The sequence below is a fragment of the Folsomia candida genome, unplaced genomic scaffold (genome assembly GCF_002217175.1).
Source record: "Folsomia candida strain VU population unplaced genomic scaffold, ASM221717v1 Fcan01_Sc008, whole genome shotgun sequence".
In the NCBI taxonomy this organism is placed as follows: Eukaryota; Metazoa; Arthropoda; class Collembola; order Entomobryomorpha; family Isotomidae; genus Folsomia; species Folsomia candida.
In genome coordinates, this window is record NW_019091200.1 from 2805430 (window position 1) to 2824843 (window position 19414).

Genomic DNA, 19414 nt, shown 5'->3' on the forward strand with positions numbered 1-19414 from the left:
GCCCCCAACCTGGCAGAATTTACGACCTGGTGGGGACTGATCATTTGTGTGGATAAGAATCTGAGAGTTGGGTGGCAGGCGAGACAAGAGAGATTAGATTATGAGAACGAGTGGAGCACGAGCACAGTTTCAGTTGGGAGTTGTACGAGCATTGAGGAAGAGCTGATAATTTAATTATTCTCGACGAAAGTAGAACAAATTTTTGTCGAAATTTGGAAATATTTTTTCCACTTTCCAAAAACCCAAGACGACGGATTTTTTAATCCAATCGACACCTCGACGTTAAAGATATATTTGCAATGGTTTTGATCACCCAAGAAGAAATCACGAATACAACGATCCAAAAAGATAATTACTCTTGGTTTTTCAACAGTAGTTTTCAAAAACATTGTGTCAAAGGGTGTGGTCCTAAAAGTATACGAAAAGAAACTCTAGACCCCAATCTCTCTTGATCTTGGGGAGTCCTCCATTTAGTCAAAAAAATAAATTCCCAGTGTAGGTTTTAGTTAAAAAAAATTCAGTGATCAACCAACCAACTCTTAACTTTTTTTCAGTTTATTAAATTTTATTTCAAACTCTTCAGAAACTGACTATAGTAAAATTTGTGGGTTCTCCTATATCTTTTTCATACACTCGTCGTCGTCGAAGGAACTATTTAAAAAAATTTAATTCGTCCCCAACAACGTTGATAATTCATTCATTACTGAATTGAATTTCCTTTTTTGTGAAACCCCCTCAAAATTTCAAGTGAAACCAAATTTATCGAGTAATATATAACAAGCGGAAATACAAAATGCCAAGAAAAAGTTCCAAGGGTCCTGGGTCTGCCAAGGGCACTCCCAAACGAGGTAAGAAATTAGATGCAATTTTATTAATTCAATGCAATGTCTTGAACAATTTCGCAATCAAAAATCATAGTCTGGTCAGGATAAACATTGTGCATTGTATTGTAACGTAATATAAATTGCTAGTTTGTGCTATTTACAATGGATTCCATGCATATCCCATGAAATCGTTTTTTAGCTCATGAATGATGATGATGTCATGTCGTCGTTGTCGTCATTTTATGCATCCTCCAACTCAGACAGCCAGTTCCAAACTCCACGTCACATTTCTCCCGATGATGTGTGCGTACGTGTAGATACCAGCCAACGTCAGTGTCAACAAAATGCCAGGGTGACCTCCACCCCCTCCAAGTCACGCAATAATTCATCTTCTTAGCTCACGAATGAAGGTTTATGATGATTTTTAAACTTCAAAACTTTACGGTTGCATTGAACTTTTGTTCAAATATAAAAGACCTGTAAAGTTAACTTGACGTTGTTTGTTTGTCAAGTAGCGAGTCATAAAACTGGAGATAAGATAATAATACGCCAAGCAGGGGAGATATTATTATTATTGTTAGTTAGCTTACCCTCAAAAATACGAGAGACTATTGAAACTGTAAATAGCATAATGTTCACCAACTAACAGCATGATTGACAAGTTCAATATTATATATACAGGAGGTAGATAGACTGCTGTTTGTTGGGTGGATTGGATAATTTATTCCAGGTAAAGTAATACGAACGAATAATAGTTCATGTGCCCAATTTCCCTATGGTAGATTAAAGGTCGTTATTTTGCGTTGTTCTTTCCTTGTTTGGTTAGCTTTTCCGTTTCTGCAACTTTGCGCGTTGAACGAACTCACAACTCACACGTATCATTCCCAGATTTGTAGGAGATAAGTAGGCAGTCGTGGGTTCAAGGCCCCACGAAGGAGCGAGGAGAGAATAATGTCCTCCAGCGTGGCCATATCCATAACAAAAAACAAACGTGCACACCACGTAACGTCGCAAATGTTGGCGAGATCAATGATCAGTCAATGGAGAAAGACGGGGAAAAGTCGAGAAATGATCGATCCATTCAACTCAATATTCTCAAAGTAATTGGCTTATATCAGCCTAAAAAGCAAGCTATGAAGCATATTATGCAACCAAATTTAGAACCAATATACGATGAATGATTACGTAAAATAAAACGTCTGAAGTATTTATTTGGCCTTGTGTGATGGTGAGTCATTCTCATGAGGAGTCCGTACATACGAGGAGAAACTTGCCTCTTGAAACTTCTAGACCCAAAAGAATTGATTTTGGCGTGGTCGTAGTATCTTCTTTCGCACAATGTGACGTAGCTCGTGGAGAAAGTCAGCTCCTTTCCCAATTTCGACAAGCTAAGGAGCATATTGAGCTGAATGAATGCAATGGTGTGGGCGACTAGTCCTTAGGGAGGGAATTTCCACGCGATGAGAATTAAATGAAAGGGCAAAGTTCCCTTCTTTTTCTGGGAAACGTTCCAGTAGGCACGTAGAAGTCGTGGAACTTTTCGCTGGTGTAAACAGATCGATTAGTGGATAGGTATCCGAACGCGTGTCGCGTATGCTTGCTTATGTAAAATGTGGGTAAACAAACACCACATTCTGCAGAACTCTGGAGGAAGTTGTTTTGCAGCGTCAGCGTCAGCGACTTGTTGTTTTGTTTTGAAGACGAGATTTGTTTGCGAGAGGAGGACGTTTCAGTTGAAAACTAGATCTTGGTCTGGAAACATTTAACTAAAAACTGTGCTCTACATACAATGGGTCAAGAAAAACGGAAACTTCGAGTAGAAAGGAATACGGAAGGAGGTAAATATAAATAGCAGCGAGCTAGCATAGTTTATCTGCTTCGTTGAATTCTCATTCTTTTGTGCCAATTCCTTGTTCCTCGTAAAATTCAGCTGAACTAACGAACGAATAATATAATGAGAAAGTTATACAGCGACGACGACACGGTAGCATTGAGGAGCTTTACCTTTACGTGGTAGCGTAAATACCTGTCACCTGTACAACACCTGCTGTACTTATCATCATGCACCACATACCAACCAACCACTTGTATTCTATGCATGTATTGTTGCATTGTCTGAGCAAGATTAAGAAAAAATGGGGACATTTGCTTAGGTATTAAGTCTGGCGTATTTGTAAGTAGGAGCAAAATGAGGATATTTATTATTTTATTCAACCACTTTCGTCATATTTACATTCACTATTATTATGCTAACTCTTGGCTGAATGAGTGACAAGTTTTTTTTTTCCTTACATAATTCACAAGTTTGTCATAATACTCACATTGTCAAAATGAGCTAGGTCAGGTAGGCACATATTTTCGTATCAGATCGTTTATTAGCATTCATGACACTGAAATGAAAGCAAAAGGTTCACACGGGTGAGCAATTTTTGTAAGATTCTGGTTCGGTGGTAGGATAAATTTGCATTGCAGCCAAATTGCATTGAAATTTTATACTTTGCATGGATTGGCTTGGCTCGATATTTTGCAACAACAAAGGAGCCAAGTCAAGTCCAATGTTGAATATTGACTTTGCATTGCTTTTATGGAGGTCGTCAAGTATTTAGTCTCGCCTCTGTCTTGCTGCCATTTTATTTAACAGGCTTGCACTTGGTTAAAAATAAGTGAAGTGAATTTCGAGCTTATGTAATGAATGGTAGTACTGGTAAAGAGTATCTGTGTTTATTATTGTTGGCATGCTGGTTTGGTTGGTTGCTGGAGTATCGAGTTAGTTAGTTGGGCAGTTGTTGGGTAAATTTGCTCCATCCTTTCATCTTCGTCCTTGGAGTTTGCACACAGTTTTTGCATAGAGCGAAATAAATCAAGTATCAAAGTATATATGTAATGTAGTGTTATCTTGGCTATGTGTGGGTTTGATGGTTGAATGGCATTGCTTGCATAAAAATCTGCTATGTATATACTTTATGGCTATCTTATGTATAATATTGCTTGTTCATGGTGGCATCAGCACAATAAATAAGTAAATATACAGAGAGAGATAAATATTCTGATCTCTGCAAATATTTGATTGATACAGCTGGAACTGCTGCTGCTGCTGAATGATTAAGTTTTGCATAAGTGAGGAGGAGAGGATATAAAATAAATGGTTTATGATAAGAATGTGCGGACGAGGTTGATAATTAATTGTTGATTTGCATGGGATGATGATGCAGTATATTCACAAGATAATTATGATGAGAAGGATGCAAGTAAACTTAGATTAACAACGGAATATTGTTGTTTGTGCTTTCCAGGCCCCAAGGGAAAAAGGAGCGGCTTGTCGGACGAGGATTCCGTGGGAGACACGGCTTCCGTTGTCAGCCTCAACTCTGACCGTGGCAGTTATGACGATGGGATCGACAACGGAAATGATGACTACGAAGATTCCACTACTACGTCCCGAGACGTCACCACATTTGGCGAAACATTGGAAGACAAATTTGTCGAAGCTCTTGACCAAATCACGGAAAAGTCGGCGAACGTGCGAACCACAGCACTCAACTTGTTGGTCACTCAACTCAGCCAAAACTTTCGCCCGGATCTGATGCTCGGACGAAGGGAAACGTTGAGAGATAATCTGGAACGAATTTTGAAGCGTGGAGCCCCCAACGAGCAGGCCCTCGCTGCACAAGTCTACTCACTCTCCGCCATCCAAGTGGGTGCCTTGGACCCGGATCTGGCCACGGAAGACTTTACCGCAATTAAACCATGTCTCCAAAGCCTCATGTTGGATCACACGGCGTCAATTTCGGTTCGGGCAAAGGTAAGTTATCATTACTAAATTAATTCAACAAGTGTTTTATTGATTGACAAGCTAATTAATTATTAATTTTGTTGTTAGTGTTGTGAAGCCCTCTGCATTGGTGGATTGTTGGCAGAAACATGTCTTCAAGACGTGGCAAATTTAATCACCTTGTTGGAACCTCTGTTTGGCGCAAAGGGAGAGAAATTGGTGAACAACAAGGATGTCGAGAAACTGGTCGAAAAGAGCGATGCATTCGGTATTGGAGCAAGCCCAGCCAAATCGGTGAAAATTCCAAAGGCGAGCACGAGCGTTTTAGCCGCAACCGCAATTTCAGGATGGTCTCTGCTTTTGACCATCATGTCGCCGGACTATTTATCCACCAGGTACAAATTATCTAATTATATTAATCTCTGTGGAAGTATTTTTATATAGAGTAACTGATTTGATGAATATGTAAACAGAGTTCACCGTTGGACCGGAATCCTTCAAGGATTATTGGACCATCCCGATCTTGAAATGCGACTTTGTGCTGGAGAAGCACTCGCGATTTTGGTAGAAATGTGTGAATTAACCGAGGATTCTGAAGACACTTACTCCGAGTCTGAGGAAACGGATGAGGACGATATCTCAAAGATGAGAAATGGACATTCCAACAAAAAGACCAACATGAAGGTAATTATTATTATCACTATTTTACTAATTAACCTAGTTTGAATGCATGACGTGGCTATAACAGACTTGACTAATTATTTTCATGTTATATTTTCAGGTCTTGATTGAGAAACTTCGAGAGTTGTCCGTGGAATCACACAAGTATCGCGCCAAGAAAGATCGTCGTCAGCAACATCACAGTTTCCGTGATTACTTGCACGCTGTTGAGGTAAGACTGGGAGATAATTGTTAATAACACGAATTCCAACTAAACATACGCCACAATTTTTTACAGGATGGAGATGGACCTGGTTTCGTGATGCGATTTGGGTCCGGTGAAGTCCTTGAGATTGAATCTTGGGCAAAGAAACGGCAATACGACGCCATCTGTAAAGTCCTCGGTTCTGGAATAAATCGTCACCTTGTCGAGGTGAGATTTGATACGACACATACTCTCTCAGTATATCACGTTAACAAAACAACAAATAATATAAATAATAATAATATTTATTTGATCTAGAACATGATGATACGTCAAGTTTTGGAGCTCGGTTCCCCAAAACCTGCCGTGGTCAACAGTCCGAATTCCGATGCTCGTCAAGCAAAATCAGATCGTCAATACTTGAACGCCATGAACTTCAAGGTTCGCTCGGTCAACCGTGGAAAGAATCGTGACCACAGAATGGCAACGCTGGAAGATTATTGATGCCACGTTTCAACTAGTTCCCACGATTCTTATAACATAATTTGATAGAAGAATAATTCTAAAAACAACATTTTAAATTTAAAGTAAAATAATTATTAGTCACATGTAAAATTCATTAACTGAAATTTCCTAGTGAATTTCGTTGTCTATCACATTAAACATCACAATGTTTGTAAAATTATAATCATAATTAGGGTTGAATTAATTACATTATTAATTACTAAATTTAAACAATCGCTGTGTGGGTGGATTTAACGTAAACAAACCGTTTTTAACTTACTTTAATTGACACACTTGTCTCATAAGCCCTTCGAATTATCAAATTCTTGTACAAATTCTGTTTTCAAAATATTCCTCTAATAATATATTTACTTGATTTATGGAGACATTACTTATTTTTGTCTTTGTTTTTGTGATTTAATTAATAATTACTAATTTAATTACGACTTACTGTTTATTACGGGGTGATGGAGTACTTACCTAGGAGTTTGAGTAGCTGGTCTATCCTTGTTTCCTTATTTTTTGTTGGATTTCACAATAGCTCGATATATATATAATTTTATCCGTATTTTGTGCTCAGTCAAACTGAAGAAGAGATATTGTTTTTCCCGATATTTTATTTTGGTAATTAGAAGATTTTATTTCGGAGAGAATATAAGTAACCACAGGGTGTGAATGTCACTTACATATTTTCTCGCAGATGAATCCTTCGCTATGAATATTATGTCGTCGGAAAGCTAGACTTTCGCAGGTGAATGTATAAAATATTCGCAAATACTAATTACCTATTTTAAGGAAGCGTAATAATATGTATAGTCAAAAAAGTGTAGCATATTATAAATGATAAGTTTAATTGATAAATACGATTAATTTAAGATGAACCAAACCTTTTGGCGAAAATTCAAAACTGCTGTTTTATATATTCGGCAGCAGGAAAAAAAAATATATCCAGAAATCTACAGAAGTAGTCATGCACAAATATTTGGCTAGCGTATACTTCTCATGGTTGTTGTATAACCAATTTTATGTAGTAGCCACGTAAAAAATTTGATTGTATTGGATTCGAGTGCATTGATCTTATCATTGCTTGCGGAAAATTTAATGTGAATTTTGAAAATAAAGAAATGATTCGGAATTATAAATAATTATCTTGGTTATTTTATTCACTTCTGCATTTTTTTATCAGGATTAAAGTCATAATAACTCCTCTCCCATATTTTTCACATTACGAAAACAAGACTTGTTTTTTGACAGTACTTTCTACTATACTCGATCATCATCAAAATTACGGTAGAACATTACTTATTTGGCTTGTTTGTTAGGCTTTTTCGTCTCGTAACCACATTTGACAGCAGTGCTTTTTGTAACTTTTTGTAACTCTTTTCCGTGTAACAGGTTGATACATAAGATCTCACGCTAATTGAGATGTACATATGCACATGGTTGCATATTACGAATTTTATTGTGGGGTGGAGGAGGTTAGATTCATGATGATACGAGTAATTTATTCCTTCCGCATTTCATACCTATTTTAAATCACAACACATTACGATAACAGGCGTGCATCCGGTATACGCAACAATTAACGCTGTGTACGATGTGCGTACCCTTATGCAAACTTGCCATGTTGCACTATGGCTTGGTAAAAAGGTGAACGTAAATATAATGAAATTGAAAGTTATCGCATTTTAGAAACTTGTCTCGTCAACTTTTCAGTCGCAGTCGTGTTGTGGCAGTGATCATGCGAAGACAAGAATAATGACATTGACTGCATCACCCTTCCTCCAAAGGTGAGAAGAGGACACCATTTCCTGCTGCAGTGAATTTGTGGGGGCTCGATTCATCTGAATTTGTGTCGTACGTATTACATCAGTGATAAATTACGGGAAATATAAAAATGGTGTTTAAGACAGCCACCAGCATCGTCTTATTTATCAGCGTTATCGTCGTCACTGCACAAAATCATGAAAAGTTTTGGGCCGAACCAGAATTTTTCGCGTCGCTGTCAGACTATTTGACAACTCCACAAACACAACTCGTCGCCACCATTGCGCCGGAACGACGCCGGGACACTATTTTCACCCAACAGCCGACACTCCCAATTCCACGACATACTGTACCAGCACCACAAAGAGCACAAATAGCAACGCCAAGCTATCAAACCTTTCACATCGTGCAGCACCAAACGTGGATGGATCCCCGAAATCCGCGCCCATTCCAAACCACGCAAACCTTTCAAATCCCACAACCACGCCCACAAATTGTGCGCAATGAGGGCACACCTTCTCAGTATTTGCCCCAACAACCCTTTGGATCACAAATGGTGATGCTTCCACATGCCAACGCACTCCCCACGGAGCAGGCAAAAAAGAGGAGGCGTCCCCTTCTTAATAATAAAAGGAAGCGACTCCGTACAACGACAACAACCACGACCACACCCGTAACGACCACGTTAAAACTGGACAATTCAACCCAAAACAATGCCACCACACCATCACCTCCTCCACCTCCAAGTGATCCTACCACCACCACCACTACAGCTCCCGACTACTACGACTATTCCGACGAAGAAATCAACAATTCTGCTCATGCTTATCATCCAAGTCCTCCTTCCCCACAAGTCGTTCACATTCATCCCCACTCCCAGCCCCACTTTACTTCAAGCAACGCAGAAATTCTGCCAGCTCGTCAAGTTTACGATAGTTCTGAGCAGTTTGGCATACGCGTCCCCGCCCCAAGCTCCTTCCATCACCAACTTCCGCCCCCCAGAGCTTTACACCAGCTCAATCCCAACATTCTAATTGCAAAGCCACACCTTAACCAGCAACCTTTACAAAATCCACCAGGAGAGCAGTTGGCCCAAGCGTCCAATTTATTTCCTGTTATGGAACAAGATGAAAATTTTCTGGGGCTTAATCAGCAGGTTAGTCGCCATAAAGTCAGTGTTTCTGGTGCAAGTAACCACTTGCAAAAAAGTAGTTTCTTGCAGCTATTCTGACCTGCAAGAAATGCAAGGCGCAAGAAACTACGCCCCGCCGTGATAGTTTATACGACGCGTGACAATATGGCGCATATTTCTAGCACTTTCTTGCAGTTTCTTGCACCTTGTATTTCTTGCGTTACTTGCTTTGCAGTGCAAGAAATTAGGATCATCAGCAAGAAAGAAATACTGCGCAGAGTAAATCATGTCCTAAATTAATCTGTCGTTATTTTCAGGGAAATCCTGCCGGCATTGTGACCAGGATCAGTAACATTTTGGAAACTGGGCGAAAAATCCTGTACTTTCCCGTTGGCGTCGTGGATGTAGTGGACCACGCCTTGACCTACGCGGAGACGAATCCTTACGTGTCCTACGTGATGGGCACCCTGGCCGATACGATTCTGGGGTCCACGAAAGGCATGAGTGCAGCCCCACTGCAACAACCACAACTTACAAATACAAAACCACCACAAACGCTTCTCATCGCCGCAAAACTGGGGGAGATGAAGGAAAATTTAAATAGGCTGCAAAACGCTGTCGCCTCCACGATGCAGCCGATCAAGAAATTGTGATTTAGTCAATTAGTCGCGTGCTTTGCACGATTAACTGACATCGTTTCTATGGGGTGGTGCCCCATAGAATGATAAAGTGTCAAATAATATTGCGTGCTTTGTTAATTTTAATTGTTTTTAATTTTATAAATAGGCTAATAAAATTTAGCTGAATAAGAATACGCAAAGTTTCCACGGCTCAAATTTCATTTTTATTTCGAACCGAGAAAAATTCAAATTCATAAAAAATTACTACACAAATTTCAAAAAAGCGACGATGGCGGATGCATCCTCTTCGAAAATTGTCCCGTCGGACATAAATTTAGAGAAGTATATGAAACTTCCCGAGTCTGAGATTTACCTCGACCCACGACCAAGAATTAAAAATATTGTACGAGAACTGGAGGAAGAACATGGATGGTCATGGCCCCCACAACCCCCAAAAGATTTCGAGAAGGTTACAAATGTTACAATTTATAGTAATTTGTGCCCATTTTTAGCTGTACTTTAATTCATGATTACTTAACTTATGTAGTGTCGGCTCATGAAGAGACGAAAGTGGCCCTGCCTTTACTCCAAGGAGTGCCTCGACATTTGCACAATTTTGGCACTGGTAAAGATTTATGTAGATATAGGTAGTGATGAAGGAGGTCTCAAGATCCCAAAATTCTCCAGACCCAAAAATTATACAAATCGGGTGAAAAATAGAGAAATGCATAATCCTAAATTTCTCTGTTTGCTTGCTTCTCTTAATTTTTCATCCCATTAGAAATTTTATGGCTACAATATATTGAGCAAAAGGCTAAGGTAAGGAGATTGTGTCTAAATTTCATGCAAATTACGGCATGACGAAATCATGATATGAATCTTAATATGACAAATGGCATTACGAAGTTACGACATGTCGACAACATGTCCTATACTTATACGTATATAGGACTTCGTGAAAGTTCCGTTTTTATTTCCGATTACCTCATTTACATAAATCTCACATTGCCTCCTTTCACCCATAAGGGCATTATGGCTGGAAACATTGTGTTCTAATTTCACCAGAATCCATTTAGAAATGGCGAAATCCGGTCATGATGAATAAATTCAATGCAAATAGATCCGCCCTATGATCAAGGCATACGCAATTTTGACCAGTGTGAGACCTCCATTATCACGTACATTTCTAAAAGTGCATTATAAAATAAGTGTAGAAAATCTGATAAAATTTTCCTACAGGTTATCGGACCTTGGGAACTCCTCGTCGCCTTTGGTTTCACCCTCCTTCCAAAAACATTCGTACCCGCGATACGAGAAAGCTCCGAATTCTGCGTCTTTTTCGTCGCCCTCCTTCTCTTCCAGGGATTCAAACACGTCTTTGTGGGTATCCTGGGCCTCGGACTTCGCTCCATGCGACCCTATCTCATCGGCGTGGGTCAATATCCTTACAAACCATGGTGCATAAATATTTAATCAATTTCCTTCTTAGTTTGTCCACGTGTCCTGGCCGTACGAGATGGTGTTCCCACTTTTGGGCATCTTCATCTCAGCCATCGGATTCTACACGACGCAGGATTGGCGGATTCAGGGGGAGATGGTGCATCATCTCAAGGGCTACACGGACCATTGGTTCTCTAAAGAAGGCTGGGATCGCTACCAGTCTTCCGTGAGTATGTCGAAATCGATAACCTATCGCTTATCATATTTTACCTCCTTGCTTACACGTGTAGATGAAATGTTGCGGGATCGAGTCCTGGAAGGATTGGCGTGGTCACGGCCCCCTCCTCGAGATCGGCGGCGTGCTGGCCACGGTTCCCCCGAGCTGTTGCGTTTCCGGCGAGGAGAACAAATTCTGCTACAAAGCAGTCAGCGTCAACGATTCCTCGACAAACGTCCACACGTGGGGCTGCCTCGAAATTACGACAAAATCAATGGATATCGTCTCTCGGCAACGATTTGCATGATCATTGGGTTAATTTTGGGGGTAAGAAGTCAATGTGTTGAATTCTGCAGTAATGGACAAAGGTCGATGCATATCATGTATATTCTGCATAATTTTGTTTCTCATAATCCTACACGCAATTTCTGTGGGTGTTACTCTGCAGAACCGTGTGTGCATAATTCTGTGTGCATAGTTTTCTGCACATATCGCTCCGCATACAGTCTTCTGCCGAAAATTTGGCCTCTGCAGGAAATCCACTCGAATTTTTACTTGGGTTACTGAATAAAATTCCAAGTCTTTGAATTATATTTGTCCCCGTTTAAATATATACACAGATTTTGGGACAATGTTCCATCCGTGAAGCGGGTGACTATGTGGGCGATCCGATCCACACGCTTTTATTTGACACCAAGTCCATCGCTAAGATTGGTGGGGAAGCGAAGGCGCTACGGCGACAAGAACTCTTCTCCTTGCTTGACCACTACTGCCTCCTCCTCGGAATGGAACTCGGCTTCAAGGAGGAAGTCAAGAAAGCCATGGAGCAGCTTGGACAGGATCAAGATCAAGTTATTTTTATCAATCAGGTGACAACTCCTCCAAAACATGACACCACTCCAAAAGCCACCCCCATAACAGACGTCCCCCTGAAAAAAGGAGGCGACGAGGAGAAGAAGGAAGAGGAAAAGAAGAAGAATGAAAAAGATGACAAAGATTCAAAAGGTTAAAAATGCAGTGTTTCGTTTCTTGTGGGTTTGCTACATTTCTTGCACAGCAAGAAACGCAAGAAATGCGAGGTCAAAGAAAGTGCAAGAAAGCGCTAGAGATATGCGCCATATTGCCACGCGCTTATCGGGGAGTAGTTTTTTGCTCATTGCATTTCTTGCAGGTCAAAATAGCTGCAAGTAACCACTGTCTTATCGTATTACTTACTTATATTTCTTGCAAATGGTTACTCTGTCAATAAATCTTTCTTCCCGTGGGAAATATGGTCACGCTATTTATCTGATTTTCAGGTCCACCACCTCCTCCTCCTCCAGCCCCACCCAGTGATCCACCTCCTCCCCCACCATCACCAGATTCTCACACAGGATCATCCCCGCCTGGCCAAAACAATGACGCTTCACCATCCCCTCAACCACAACCTCCAACCGAGCCTTGGGACAACTCCATGCCGGAAGAACTTCCGGATCCATCGGTCGGTCGGAGTGAGGGAGCCCTTCCTCCCGGGGACGAGGTCAACAAGAAAAACTCTTCCGAGCAGCAGCAGGATACTAAAGCTAGTCGCAGCAGTAACAGCAGCAATGGGAATAATGACGACAAGATTTTGCCAGGAGCAGGAATCGAATGAGATTTAAAAGCTAATAATTTTTCCCATAAAAATGCAGTCGAAATACATAGAAATCAATTTATTCATTAAAATTTACAAGTTTTTTTATTGATTATTTTTTAATTAACTCCGAGATTATTGTAAACCCAGGGATAGTTGAGGGGACAGGGGACGCAGGCGCTCATAAATCTGACAAATTAAACCAAGTAGTTGTTCAGAATCATATAAATTTCATTTTTGAAATTTTCCTGAATTTTTCATACCTTTCCCAAGTGCTATTATCATATCTACAATTTCTCGGAAATACGCAGTTATTCGTCGCCTCTGGTTTTGGAGCCCATGGCTGAAACGTGTCAATATCCGCGACTCCGGTCGGATTTTTTACCCACTCCAACGCCTGCGACACGCTCACCATGTAAACGTCGGGAAGGGAGCCCAAATGGTCCAAAAATCTGGACAGACATTTAATCAGTGCTGCTCAAACGCACATTTATTCATAAATTTCCATACTGAAGATATCCTGCCATCCTTTCAGCAAATTCTGGCCTGTCCACAGGTCCGATAAGCCACGCAGAGTGGGTGAAAACTCCCATCGGGGCTCGATTCGTGGTATACAAGTCGTTAAAGTTTCGCAGCAGGAGAGAGAACGTATCTTGCTGCGTCTTTGGACTATAATTAACATCAATAATTAATTAGTCCTGATAAATAAACAATAAGTCCATAATTAACTAAATAATTCCTTACACTGGAGTGCACTCGTCCACCATGGCGCACGGGAAGCCATCATCCCCTATAAAATCCAGCATTGGAACGGTCCAGAATCCTGGGAAGGCTTCGTCCGGACACGGAGCTATTTGACAATCTTGAATCGAACGGAAGTCATTTGTGTACGGCCAAAGTCCTGGCTTCCGGTATGTATACGTCGGTCTGGAACATTCCCACGTGAGGCCGCCCTGCGACAACGCGCGGTACATCGTGTTCCCTCCCGTTTGCAAAAATGGGGCGCGCATTCCGCGAATCTAGGCATCACAATTAGCGAACATTAAAACTCTTCCAAATTTTTAGATGCGCCTGGGTTATCCGACTTTCGAATTAAGTATTCATCCGAACCGAATCCTAATCATTCGGTCAAATTTAGACATTTTTTGACCGAGAAATTCGGATTCGGTTCGGATGGATCAGACAAAGCGTCCAACTAACTCAACTCTGTGCGCCTGCCTTTAAATACTGACCAGGTTTCTGTCGAATCGTGCGAAATGTGAGGCCTGCTCCCCTTGCTGGATGATTTCTGCATTCCACACGGACTCATTCATGTTTGCCCAGTACTGCGTCGTCGTCGTGTGAGTAATGCTGTGCAGCGCGATCTCATGTCCTTTGCGGTACAAGTCGTGGACGAGTGAGTAGTTCGAGTACTCGTGCGTGATGAAGAACGTGGCCGAAATGGAGGCTCCATTCGGGTTCTTCCGGTTAAATAAGGCACTCGCGTAAAACGGGTGGTTCACGATCGTCACGGCGTCGTCAAAGGTCAAGTAGACGATCTAGAAAAAAAGACAAATTAAAATGTGTAACGGACTAAACCGTTAATTTGTCATTTATTTCGGGGTAAACTAACTTGTGGAACGTTCGGTCCGAAAAGTCCCCCTGGCGGCGTCGTGCTGGCGCAGTGACAAGTTGGCAATTGACACGACCCGTCCGTGGGACATTGTGGGGCTGGTGCTCTGACCTCGTCCCCACCACTCAGGCTGGCAGAATGTGTGAGAAGGAGGAGGAGACAAAAGCTCGTCACCCCAATCAAAAAGTTGACAAAGTTCATAATTATGGACAAAGTGGATGAGAATTCTGGTCCAAATTAATACTAACGAGGAGAATGGACGAGGTACGAGATATATATATCGGATTGTATTATCTGCGCATCGGGGATTTCCTCTTTTGCCCTTCGTTCTCCTCCTACATTGTTGATTCGTAGGCAATAATAATGTCAAATCCTAATCACTGGTAGTGTACATACAGATGCAGACGCACTCGAACTTTTGATACCGTCAGCGTCACCATTTCATGATTGATAAATAATAATCCTCCATACCTACCGGACGACAAGATTAATAAAAGCTTCAAAATAGTTATGTTTTGCTAATGCTCAGCTCATAATCCCGTCGTGTCAACATCGTATTACGTCCTCTGGGAAAAAAATGTCGTCAGAAAATTGCCCCAGTTGTAATTGGCGTCAACCAATGTTGATCCAGGTACGAATGACATGTTTCCAATGACGGGATGGTCATACGCACTGGTTTGCCAATTAAATTTTTAATGCACTTTTCGCATTAAGCTGTTTCACATACATACTATTGTTCAAACTGCATTAAAAAATATGATGCATCATTGCATTGTTATTTGTTTGGTCGAGTATACACATTACATAAAAAATCCGCTAAGGGTAAGGATAATTGGCTATACTTGCATAATAACTGTTGTGCATATTTAGAACTCATAAATCAACCATCTCATCAATCAAAATTAATAAATCCATGTATATAAAATATGTCTAACTTTGAGCCAAGTAAGAATTACTTATGAGAGATTATGAGGACGGGCGATGATTCACCAATGGTATCAACGCCTCGACTTGTGCAGATAAGTGGCGTCCAGTTGCATATTTACCCTGCTCTGGTAACCTTCCAGCCAATCCATTTTTTATGATAACATCACAATTCCATTGTCTTGATAAGCATTCCTAACCAAATCTACATAATACATACACGCGTGTAATTTACATACATACATAGATACATATGTAAATTATCAATTATTTCTACGTCCATACTTCAGATATTCAACTTTTATTTAACCATGCAGTCAGAAGAGGGGAATGGAAACTTGTCCGTGAATTATTTATGTAACCAACTAATCAATTGATTATTTTTCATCACATCACCGATACAATTATGCGGCCCATACTAATATTGCAAACTCCAACCTGTCCCGTTTGACGAATAGTGTGCAAATATCTGGATATTTGCTAAATATGCAAAACTGACCAGAAAAGTACCTCTTAAATTTTACCCCTGAGAGTTTTAAAGTACAAAAACATGACGGAGCAGCCAATGATGGACCCGATCCGAGTGGAGGATCGGGCACTTAAGGTATTTAATTTACTAAACTTATAAATTTTCTCATAAAAATTACCCTTAAAAATTTACCTTCTTTTCAGAAAATCCTCCGCCCCACCGACTTCTCGAGAGAAGTCGCTATTCCCCGCGCCCATGTGAAACGGTTCCCCTCCAACGTTTCCTCCCTCGTACGAAGCGCTAGTGCCAGACACCCAACGAAAGGGCTGGACAGACAGCAAAACTACCTCGACAAACGCCTCATCATGTCCCCTGCCACCAACAATGGCAACCATCAGTTTAAAACGATACCCATCGACATTGCCACCCTGCAGGATAGCCCGACCCCAAAACTCCCCGTTAGTCGGGGGATAGGACGCTCATACTCGAATCGGGTCACACCACAACAACAGCAAGTCAGAAGTCCAGCATTTCGACGAACAACGCCGGCACGACCACCTTCCAGTGCAAATGGTGGTGGTTCGTTCCTCTATTCAGGAAATTATGATCCTAACCACCCAAATCAGCCCATTATTACGAAACCCGTCCCTTTGGCGAGATCCAGCTCACTAAATTACAAAAGTGCGCCTCCACCTCCTCGTCCCCAGCAGAACAATAGTAGAAAACTGGGCAATAATGCAAATAATAATGCCAAGAATGTGGGAAATCGAAATAACCGAAATCCTTTAGCAGTCGCTTCAACTTCCGCCATGATTATGGAAGCCGAGGACGAAGTCGATTTTGTTAATGGGGATGCAAACAAATTCGAAAACTGGGCAAATGAGATGTTCACCGATGACAATAATAATAATAACAGAAGGGGGGCAGCAAAAGTGGGAGTGGTTCCTGTTCCTGCTAATAAAGCTGGACAAAAGGTTTTAACAATTAAGAAATAAAAAATAATTAACACACTGTTTCGTTTAGTGCGGTTTGCTATATTTGTTGCACTGCAGACCAAGCAATGCAAAAAATGTGAGGTGCAAAAAACTGCAGGAAAGCGCAAGAAATATGCCCCATGAATGCCCATAAACCACGTGCCGTACGGCTATATAGCGGCGGGGCTTAGTTTCTTGCGCCTTGCATTTCTTTCAGGTCAAAATAGCCGCAAAATAACACTTTCTTGCTTCTTGCAAGTGGTAACTTGAACCCGAAACACTTAATTTAGCAGCGATAATTATTTGTAATTAAACAAATATGCTACTTTCATAGGCCGGAAAACAAGCGTCCAACAAGGCGAGCGCATCCCCCCAGCAAAACTGGGTCCTTGCCGGTGGACCATCTACCTCGGCCGGAGGAGCAGCCGCCGCGGAGAAGAAACCTGGCAAGAAGGAGATGCTCCAAGAAATGGCCCTCGACGTGGCGAAGGATCAAGCGAAGGAGGGTTTGGCCAACCTCGCGATGGAGGGCGGACTTGACCCTGGTGCTCTGGGGGGAGACTTCATCGCAGGAATGGGGGGGAAACTGGGCAGCAAAGCAGGCGGCAAGCTGGGAGGAAAAATTGGCAAGAAGCTAGGAAATGAAGAAATGGGGAACGAACTGGGTGAAGCAATCGGCGACGAATTGGGCGACATGGCGGCCGATATGGCGAAAGATGCCGCGTTGGATGCCATCGGTGACCTCGCTGCGGGCGAAGGAATCGACATCGCACCTCCCGAAATACCAGACGCAGGTCAACTTTGCGCAAAATGTGTAATAGTGTAAATAGAATATGTATGTAGGAATTTTAACAAATAATTTTATTGGGAACGTAAAATATTTTCTAAATAAATTTCGGTTCCATTGACATATTTACATATTTAATTTTACACGGTGTACACACCACCATCGACCAAAATATCGGAGCCATTCACCATTTCGGCTGCATCGGAGGACAAGAAGAGAATCGCGTCCGCAGTTTCCTCCACGGTCAAGAGACGCTTCGAGAGTTGACGTTCCATGCAAAAGTTGACCAGACCGTCGCGAACTTGGAGTCTGTACTCGTTGTCGAGGGGAAGGATGTCGGTGGCCATGAGGGTGGGTCGCACAGCGTTCACTCGGATCTTGAGGGGAGCCAGCTCCACGGCCATCGCCTTGGTCAACATGGTCACGGCAGCTTTCGTACTGCAATACAAAGCTGCGCCTGGCACGACGCGACTATCCAGCTGCAAATATTTTCAACTTTTTAGCGAGTGGGGTTTGATGGAATCGGAGTGTTCGTCTGTCTGTTTTATAAAATTTTGAAATTCTCAAGTAGAAATTTTGAAAGTTTGAAATTGAATTTTAAGGTGGAAAGTACTGTCACGTTTGTAAACTGTCCAAAGACACTGGTTTTGCAAATTAAGAAAATGCCTGGCTCGGGCTATTCCAACTACAAATGCACATTTTACGAATGCATGGCTCACAATTGATGACACATTGACGATCGTCCCCCCAGTCGTGACGCCACCTTGTTCCAACGTCTTTGCCATCACTTGCCCCATGTTGATTAAGGCCTTGTAATTGATCCCAAAAATGGTATCCACATTTTTCGGTGTGATCTTGCTAAACTCGACGACTTCCGAGATTCCAGCATTGTTGACGAGGTGATGGATTGGACCGGTGGGCAGGGCGAGAACGGCCTCCCTGCTCTTCTCCCAGTCGGATAAATCCGCATGAATCGTGGTCACGGAGGGATGCGTGGATTTCAGATCGGCCAAAGCGTCCTTGTCGAGGTCAAGGGCGATCACGCTGGCTCCAGAGGATACAAACTTGGATACGACACCTCTACCAAGTCCTGAAAATTTTATAAATTAGCAGAGGTGGGGAAAATACTTTGTCAAAATGCAGGATTTTGAGCTCCGTTCTTCCCAGTCCTACCAAAATACAGGTTTTGTAAAGAAATAAACTTTTTATCCCTTTCAAAATACTTGAAAAAAATCGTGAACAATTCACAGCGATAAAAAGTTACAAACCCTGGAAGAGTAGAGCTAAAAATACTGTAATTAGGGTAACTTTGTCAATAAAAAGTAGTCAAGTTGTACCCTTTGCTCCCCCCGTGACGAGGACCCTCTTTCCAGAAAAGTTGTAAGTTACGGACATAATTTGGCTGGTCAGTTGTCACCTTGATCTGATCCGATATTTGTGATACGTCTTCTTCTTATACTTAAAAATGTTAAACATGTACACGTGTAGTAATTTATGATGCATGATTACACACTAGTTTTCCTTTTCAACCCTACTTTTTTCTACTTATCCTCTAATATGCTTTCCTTGTATTTTTGTGTTATTACATATACCTTGATGTACAGCATTTTGTACATAATTGCTTATATACATACTTACTACTTTAGTTTAACCTTGAATTGATCTTGGTGCTGTTAAAGTATTCATTCAAGTATGCTTTATTCCAACTCCTCAAAAGATAATGGGCCCAATACATGTCATATTTAGGTGGACAATTACATTGATAATGTGCACGATTGAAATATGCTACCTTTTTTTACATATATACATTCAACTAATTTCTTGTACATGATGCAGTTTTGACTATTTTTTTCTTTGCACACAATTCAGAAAATAACAAATTAAGGCTAGACAGG

General features: G+C 41.4%; 6 protein-coding genes and 1 long non-coding RNA gene across 8 annotated transcripts; 4 read left to right on the forward strand and 3 right to left on the reverse strand.

Moving 5' to 3' along the window:
• Window positions 1-117: 117 nt before the first annotated feature.
• On the forward strand, window positions 118-7110 carry LOC110853696 (interferon-related developmental regulator 2). Of its 2 annotated transcripts, none has more exons than XM_022102005.2 (7): window positions 118-848; window positions 4118-4626; window positions 4705-4991; window positions 5070-5280; window positions 5378-5488; window positions 5555-5689; window positions 5780-7110. In XM_022102005.2, the coding sequence occupies exons 1-7, from the start codon at window positions 794-796 to the stop codon at window positions 5963-5965; spliced, it is 1494 nt and encodes a 497-aa protein (XP_021957697.1). In that variant the 5' UTR covers window positions 118-793; the 3' UTR covers window positions 5966-7110. The 2 variants fall into 2 exon arrangements, with proteins under 2 accessions (XP_021957697.1, XP_021957699.1); XM_022102007.2 differs by lacking the exon at window positions 118-848 and adding an exon at window positions 2511-2662.
• On the reverse strand, window positions 850-2036 carry LOC118436426. Its single transcript, XR_004835438.1, has 2 exons — window positions 1415-2036; window positions 850-1301 (listed from the first exon to the last, which is right to left on the reverse strand). It is a non-coding gene; the product is annotated as an uncharacterized LOC118436426 (long non-coding RNA).
• A 571-nt stretch (window positions 7111-7681) lies between the features above and the next one.
• Window positions 7682-9678, forward strand: LOC118432902. The gene is made up of 2 exons (XM_022101489.2): window positions 7682-8888; window positions 9182-9678. The coding sequence occupies exons 1-2, from the start codon at window positions 7863-7865 to the stop codon at window positions 9515-9517; spliced, it is 1362 nt and encodes a 453-aa protein (XP_021957181.1). The 5' UTR covers window positions 7682-7862; the 3' UTR covers window positions 9518-9678.
• Window positions 9679-10041: 363 nt separating this feature from the next.
• On the forward strand, window positions 10042-12845 carry LOC110853237 (protein IWS1 homolog). Its single transcript, XM_035854578.1, has 6 exons — window positions 10042-10109; window positions 10724-10915; window positions 10974-11150; window positions 11215-11468; window positions 11762-12146; window positions 12440-12845. The coding sequence occupies exons 4-6, from the start codon at window positions 11220-11222 to the stop codon at window positions 12772-12774; spliced, it is 969 nt and encodes a 322-aa protein (XP_035710471.1). The 5' UTR covers window positions 10042-10109; window positions 10724-10915; window positions 10974-11150; window positions 11215-11219; the 3' UTR covers window positions 12775-12845.
• On the reverse strand, window positions 12807-14625 carry LOC110853044 (chitin deacetylase 7). Its single transcript, XM_022101269.2, has 6 exons — window positions 14366-14625; window positions 13986-14291; window positions 13498-13772; window positions 13264-13422; window positions 13017-13205; window positions 12807-12942 (listed from the first exon to the last, which is right to left on the reverse strand). The coding sequence occupies exons 1-6, from the start codon at window positions 14564-14566 to the stop codon at window positions 12873-12875; spliced, it is 1200 nt and encodes a 399-aa protein (XP_021956961.1). The 5' UTR covers window positions 14567-14625; the 3' UTR covers window positions 12807-12872.
• An 854-nt stretch (window positions 14626-15479) lies between these two features.
• On the forward strand, window positions 15480-17640 carry LOC110853049. Its single transcript, XM_022101274.2, has 3 exons — window positions 15480-15893; window positions 15962-16732; window positions 17067-17640. The coding sequence occupies exons 1-3, from the start codon at window positions 15840-15842 to the stop codon at window positions 17556-17558; spliced, it is 1317 nt and encodes a 438-aa protein (XP_021956966.1). The 5' UTR covers window positions 15480-15839; the 3' UTR covers window positions 17559-17640.
• Window positions 17569-19260, reverse strand: LOC110853051 (carbonyl reductase [NADPH] 2). The gene is made up of 3 exons (XM_022101275.2): window positions 18857-19260; window positions 18239-18609; window positions 17569-17998 (listed from the first exon to the last, which is right to left on the reverse strand). Exons 1-3 carry the CDS (start codon window positions 18912-18914, stop codon window positions 17660-17662), a joined length of 768 nt encoding a protein of 255 aa, XP_021956967.1. The 5' UTR covers window positions 18915-19260; the 3' UTR covers window positions 17569-17659.
• Window positions 19261-19414: the final 154 nt, after the last annotated feature.